Source organism: Propithecus coquereli, unplaced genomic scaffold, assembly GCF_000956105.1.
Source record: "Propithecus coquereli isolate 6110/MARCELLA unplaced genomic scaffold, Pcoq_1.0 Scaffold344, whole genome shotgun sequence".
Taxonomy (NCBI): domain Eukaryota; kingdom Metazoa; phylum Chordata; class Mammalia; order Primates; family Indriidae; genus Propithecus; species Propithecus coquereli.
In genome coordinates this window covers 359,540-366,978 of record NW_012149108.1, presented here as the reverse complement: position 1 = coordinate 366,978, position 7,439 = coordinate 359,540, and the positions used below count along the sequence as shown (strand labels likewise).

The window sequence follows — 7,439 nt, the reverse complement described above, 5'->3', positions numbered from 1 at the left end:
CTCTTGCTCAGGCTGATCTCGAACTCCTGACCTTGAGCGATCCACCCGCCTCGGCCTCCCAGAGTGCTAGGATTACAGGTGTGAGCCACCGCGCCTGGCCTTAATCATGTCCTTTTGTTCCTCTTTTTTTTATGTAGCACTTGACAGATACCTCTCATGGTGTAAGAAATAAGTGCCTACAATTACTTGGCAATCTTGGCTCTTTGGAGAAAAGTGTCACAAAAGATGCAGAAGGCTTAGCTGCCAGAGATGTCCAGAAAATTATAGGAGATTACTTCAGTGACCAAGATCCACGTGTCAGAACAGCAGCTATAAAAGCCATGGTAAATGTGATTATAGAAACTAATTGGGGGTAGTTTTCATTTGGGTTCCCCCCCTTTTTTTAAGTTCGTGACTAGTGCTGTCTTGGATATATTCTGAATCTCCCCAGTATACACCTTATGCACACTTTCAGGGAGGTATTACTGGTGGTAACATGGAACTCAGCTGTACACATTCCTGTATAACAAATGACTTCTCCGGTAGCTTTCATCTGTGCTTCTGAAACATGGAAGGTGCAACCTGTACCTGTTACAGTCCCTTCAGCAGGGAGGGATGTGACTTAGTATTGTATTATAACAAGGAGAAATGGTAACCATTTCTTCCTTAGCCTTCAGATCATTATTTCATGTTTTTCTAATATCCCCTTGGGACAGTCCATGGATTAGGTTTATTAAATGCTTGACTGTTTCTACTGAAAAGTGTTTGACCAGGTTTCTTACTTATTTATTTATTTACATTAGTATAAATTTATGGTGTACATGTGTAATTTTGTTACATGGATAAATTGCATAGTGGTGAAGTCAGGGCTTTTAGCATGTCCATCACCAGAATCATGTACATTGTACCCATTAAGTAATTTCTCAACATCCACCACACTCCCACCCCCAACCCTTCTGAGTCTCCATTGTCTGTCATTTCCACACTTTCTGTCCAGGTGTACACATTATTTAGCTCTTACTTAAAAGTGAGAACATGCAGTATTTGTCTTTAGGCATCTGTGTTGTTTAACTTATGATAATGGCCTCCAGTTCCATTTATGTTGCACATAAGGCATGGTTTCATTCTGTTTTATGGCTGAATGGTATTCCTCTGGGTATGTATAGCACATTTTCTTTATCTAGTCATCCATTGATGACCACTTAGTTGATTCCGTAGTTGATGCCGATATCTTTTTTTTTTTTTTTTTTTTTTTTTTTTTGAGACAGAGTCTTGCTCTTTTGCCCAGGCTAGAGTGAGTGCCGTGGCGTCAGCCTAGCTCACAGCAACCTCAAACTCCTGGGCTCAAGCGATCCTACTGCCTCAGCCTCCCGAGTAGGACTACAGGCACGCGGCACCATGTCCGGCTAATTTTTTCTATTTTTAGTTGTTTTTGGCTAATTTCTTTCTGTTTATAGTAGAGACGGGGTCTCGCTCTTGCTCAGGCTGGTCTCGAACTCCTGAGCTCAAACGATCCTCCGGCCTCAGCCTCCCAGAGAGCTAGGATTACAGGCGTGAGCCACCGCGCCCGGCCTGATGCCGATATCTTTTTGTTGTAATGATTTCTTTTCCTTTGGGTAGATATCCAGTAGTAAGATTGGTTTCTTATTTATATAACATTGATTTTGGCTAAAGGAATTAGGTCAGTGTGCTATCATAGGGGAAAATATGCGACATTATGGGAAGACATTGGAAATATTGATCTTTTTCTCCCAAATACTTAAACCGTGTCTTTATTGTCTAGTTGCAGCTCCATGAAAGAGGACTGAAATTACATCAAACAATTTATAATCAGGTATCATAAATGATTATCATCTGGAAGGGGAGGGGAGTTATTATGAAGCTGAGAGGATGGCCCATTGGTTTTTGGAATTTGAAAACATAAGGATTTAGCTGGCTGATAGTGGCAACATAATTGGGGTGATTGTGAAGTCATGCCCAAAACATACTTTTCAGGGACAGAATGGGGGATATGTAATTGTATAGCACTAATACATGTGAGAAGGACTTTTAAGAGGATTTGAGTAGCTCAATATGAATACCAGAGAGCATGAAGAAAAGCTTAGTATTTAGAATAAGGAAAGTGGTAGTCTTACTGATCTCTGTTTGGGCCATACATTAAGTCATTTCTGGGCACCACACTTGACAAACTAGAGTGTGTCTGGAGAAAGGTGACCAAGACCATAGGATCATATGAAAAGATGTCACATGATGTATTATCCATAAAGAAAGGCTTAATGAAGTTACGAAAAAGCTGATTGACAGCCTAACCAAAAGGCCTTACAAGGTGATATTCCCTTGGAGAATAATTGAATGAATCTGGTAACAGACAATCTAAATCCATGCTCAGAGAAGATCAAATTTTATTAGCCTGCCAAAGTGGTTTTATTTCAGGGGAAGATAGCAATTAGCCAAGCTCCTATAACTGCTCTGTAAACCAAGTTTATTCTTTTACAAAATGGAGTAGAATGGGTCCAGGATGCTTGTGTTGGTGTGACCATCATATTCTTTTCCTATTGGAAAATTATATGGGGAGCCAAATAATTAAAGTTAACTTGGAGAGTAAGGACTCAGAGGAAGCAAAGTTAGTTGGCTGATTCAGATGTTTAGTGGCATAAGATTATATCAGTAATCTAGGCAAGCAGTAATGAGACCTCAAGGGAGTGAAGATGGAATGATAATGTAGGATTTGAGATATAAGGTAGAATATGGTTCCATAATGAGTTTAGTTTGGTTATGTGGAGTTTGGAAGGTTGATGGGACACCTGTGAAGGAAGTTCCAGGCCATAGGTAGTTATGAAGGTCTGGAGAACAGGGGAAATCAGAGCTGAAAGTGGATATTTGGAGCCATCGATATCTAGGGATTATGGGGATACCCAGGAAGAGTGAGTGAATTGAAACAGGCCAATGATTTTAGACCAAAGTAAACAGAAGTATGTGCTTTACTTTTACAGGCAGTGGGGAAAAACCCGTCTTTGGTGTTTGAACCTTTGAGAGCAGTACTGTGGGCTCCCAGCAAGCTTTGCTAGATGGTTTTTGTGCTGTCAGTCTATGTGGTTTTGCCTTCAGACATGGTGAAGAAGGGCTCATAGTCAGAATACAGCCAGAGCAGCTGACAGAGGCCAAGCAAAGGTTGGCCTTCTTTGTTGGGCAAAGGTTCAAGAAATTAAAACCACCCACAAGCATTTTATTTGGCATCCTTATCCAGCCACCCTATCTTCATTTTAAAAATAATTTGAACGTTTCCTGCCAGGACACAGAACTAATACACTTTTGGAATTCTTCTTTGCAGGCCTGTAAATTGCTCTCTGATGACTATGAACAAGTGCGCAGTGCTGCAGTCCAGCTTATCTGGGTTGTTAGTCAGCTCTACCCTGAAAGGTAAGTGTGGGTGTAAGCCAGCTTTTATTCATTGCTAAGCCATTTCTCTCTTCTCACCATGCAAAAAGCCCATCTCTAGAAAAGGAATGTTGGTTCGATTTTTAGAAGGTATTGTGAACTAGGGGAAAAGCACAGGCCCTGAAAATCAGGATGCCTGGTCCTTGTTTTTCATCTCTGGTAGGAGTTTTTCATCTCTGTGCACCCTGAGAAAGATACTTCATTTCTTTGGCTCCCAATCTTCTCATCTATAAGCGAAGAAATTGGGATATCTTCCTTTAGTGCTTTTCAGCACTTTGAAATAAATCTTTAGAATTGTTTGGCACCCATTTTAATTTCATTTGCTTTGGGCCAAATGCCAGATAACGATACCAGGCGAGTTTGAGAAAAATGATCCCCTATGCACTATTTTCCTGGTTAAAAATGTTTTCACAGCAATTAAATCATTGATTCTCACAGTGATTCTTTGAGGTGGAAAGAAAAATATTTATTCCATTTTATAGAAGAGCTGCTTCTATAGGAAAAAGAGGTGTTCTTTCTTCTTTATTAAACTGCCAAAATTTGAAAACCAGAATGAGTTAATAAACCTATAGGAGTAGGCTCTATTTGTAGTTTTTTAGGATTTAGACACATACACAGATAAAGACTAATTGGAAATTGTCTCTTCTTTTAGGACCAGTGTGGCGAGTAGGCTTTATATCGATTTATTCTGAGATTTACCGTAGGTACAACAGTTCAGTTATAGGAGATGTTAAACTTAAGGATATAAAATACTCTGATAGCTAGTTTTTGGTATCTTCATAAATCTCTGAGCCTTTGGTTGGTTACACAGTTTTATTTAAGACCCTGAAAATTTGCAGTGCAGCTAAAAGTGTTCCTTCATACTCCCACAGTGATTTATTTACTCTGAAATATATTTTATCATTCTAGGATATGAACTATTCAATTATCATTTCCATGTGTGTCAATCTTCATTAGTCATTCTCAGTTTATTGAATCTGCAGCCTTAGGATCATGTTTTATCATATGTGATTTCTTTTAATTTAGCATTGTCCCAATCCCTTCTTCTAATGAAGAAATTCGCTTAGTTGACGATGCATTTGGAAAAATTTGTCACATGGTCAGTGATGGCTCCTGGGTGGTTCGTGTTCAAGCTGCAAAGCTATTGGTAAGTTACACTTTATTTAATGAGCGCATCGCTTGTTAAGTTTTTCTAAACATTTTGAGAAGCTACGGATAGGAGCAATGTGACCCACATTTAGAAACCCTAGAATTTCTTTTAATATAGAAAGGAATAGCTCATTCTCCTATAGAAAAATAACCTTTTAGAACTAGAAAAAATCTTTAAGATAATCCTATTTGTTAGCATCTGAGGTAGCCAATACCTAGAGAAAAAGGAAAATAATAATAAAAATAGTTGCTACTATTTATTAAACACCTACTATATCGTAGATATTATTGAAGGGGGCCTTTTATATACATTTTCTCATTTACTCTTCATTGTAATCCTGCAAGATAGATGTTACTCTGTCAGTTTCCCAGATGAGAAAACTGAGGCTCTGAGGAGTTAAGTAAATTTTTCAGCTTATATAGATAGACAATTGTAGAGTGAGATTCAGATCCCAATCTTCTGTCTTTTTAGGCCAGTACTTTCCTACTGTTATATTTTTGAGGACTCATAGCACATTTATCAAAAAATTTTAACTTTTTAGGGATAAAACTGTCTTGTAGTAGAAAGACTGTTGGCCTGATACTCAGCCCCATTTTATATCTGTGTTACCTTGGACATGTTACTCGATCTAAGTATCAGTTTCCTCATCTGTTAAGTGGGGTTCTAATATCTCTCATGTTTATCTAACAGGGTTGTCATCATGCTCAAATGAGATACTGTCTATGAAATGTTTATAAACTGGAATGTACTATACTATGTGGGTGGGTGGGGGTTACAGTATATAAAGGTATGTAAGTATCTATAAAAATGTATATACATGTCACAGCAAGAAAATCAGAGGTTCTTTTTGGACACTTCCCCTTTGAGGGCCCCCAGCTCTGTCACTCTTGGTAAGGTTGTTGGCTTTGGACCTGCGGGTACAGGACACAGATCCAGTGATAGCTTTAGTGCTATGACCAGTATGTATGGGGGTAACTACTGAAATCTGTGTGAAGCATTTTCATGGAATAATAAGTTATATGGATGATTTTGGTGTTTCCTGCTTATAGATTATATTGCTTGTCCATATTAGAGTTAAATAAGCCAGCTGTTACTGATTTTATTTCTGAATTCACATTTTAAAACTTTCTTTTAGTTTATGAGTATTTTAAAATTTGTAACAATTCCATCACTCATCATATCCTTTCATTCAGCTTTTATTGAGCATCTGCAATGAACTCTGATAGGGGGAGGCGGAAGATGTTTTAGAGAAATAATTTAATGATATATCTTTACCTGAGTAGGCAGTTTAGAAAGGTAATCCTTAAAGCAGAATCAATCAAAATTTTCACTTTTGTGCACCATAGGATTTGAAAATCATTTATGTAAAGTTGTGTGAATAATGAATGGTAAGTTGAAAGGGTTTCTACTTGAAAGACCCTAACTTCAGTTATGTACTTCATGTTATAATTTCATGATTTTAAATCTAAACAGCTTGAAATTATATAAGTAATTATGCTTATATTCAGAAGTAATTAATAATCTAATCTTGTTAGTAATAATAATAATAATAATAACAATTACTACTGTTTATCAAGTTTTGGAGCTACTAAGCTAGGCATTTTTAGTCATACACACACACACATATTCACGTATACATATACACCCACTTCCTCATATACAGGCATATGTATGTGCATACATACACTTTTGTGCATACTTTTTGCAAGTAATTATTAATCTTTAAATTATCCTTAAATTAAACTCTTTGAGGTAGATACTATATTACCCATTTTATAAATAAGAAAACTAAGGTTTAGAAAAGTGATGTAATTTGTCTAAGACCATGTAGTTAATAAATGACAGATTAGGACTTCAAACTTCGTGATCTGAATCCCATCTAGAATCCTTGCCTAGTGAGAGTTCAGTTATACACATTGGGAGCAGTGGTTGGGTAGTTAAGGCCCTGGTTTACTAGTTTCTCTGTGCAAGCTAAGAGGTAAAGCTTCCCTATTGCAGCTTTCCAGCAGACAAACCTCTGATCAGATAAATAACATGTAATCTTTTTAAAAAAATTATTAATTTTTTAATCGACACATTGTAATTGTACATATTTATGGGGTATAATTTGATGTTTTGATACATATCTATGTTGAGTAATGATCTAAATGGGGAAGTCAGTATATCTGCCACTTCTGCATTGATCATTTTTTTGTGGTGAGAACTTTCAAAAGCTTTTCTTCTAGCTATTTTGTAATATACAATATTATATTGTTAACTATAGTCACAATTTATTCTTTTCTATCTAATTGTAACTTTGTACCCATTGTCCAACCTCACCCTGTCACCCTCTGCCTCTTTCCCTGCCCAATCTCTGGTAACCACTGTTATATTCTCTGTCTCTATGATACCAACTTTTTTTTTTTTACTTTAAGATTCTATGTATGAATGAGATCATGTGGTATTTGTCTTTATGTGCCTGGCTTATTTCACTTAACATGTCTTCCAGGTTCATCCATGTTGTCACACATGACAGGATTTCATTCTTTTTGTGACTGAATAGTATTCCATTGTGTATATATACATTTTCTTAATCCACTCATCCCTTGTTGGACACTTGGCCATTGTAAATAGTGCTGCAATAAACATGGGAGTGAAGATCCCTCTTTGACATACTGATTTAATTTCCTTTGGATATATACCAAGTAGTGAGATTGCTGGATAATATGCTAGTTCTATTTTTAATTTTTTGAGAGACCTCCATGCTGTTTTCCATGATGGGTGTACTAGTTTACAATCCCAAGTGTGTGAGTGTTCCCTTTTCTTCACATCCTTGCCAACGCTTTTCTTTTGTCTTTTTTTTTTTTTTTTTGAAACAGAGTCTCGCTCTTTT

General features: G+C 37.0%; 1 protein-coding gene across 1 annotated transcript in view; it reads left to right on the top strand.

The window, feature by feature from the left end:
• The window catches only part of INTS4 (integrator complex subunit 4), a 103,875-nt gene that overhangs the window by 28,562 nt on the left and 67,874 nt on the right, over window positions 1-7,439 (top strand). Inside the window, exons 5-8 of the mRNA XM_012650999.1 lie at window positions 138-323; window positions 1,763-1,813; window positions 3,311-3,399; window positions 4,444-4,564. Coding sequence (XP_012506453.1) covers window positions 138-323; window positions 1,763-1,813; window positions 3,311-3,399; window positions 4,444-4,564 — 447 coding nt within the window. The remainder of the gene's footprint in view (window positions 1-137; window positions 324-1,762; window positions 1,814-3,310; window positions 3,400-4,443; window positions 4,565-7,439) is intronic.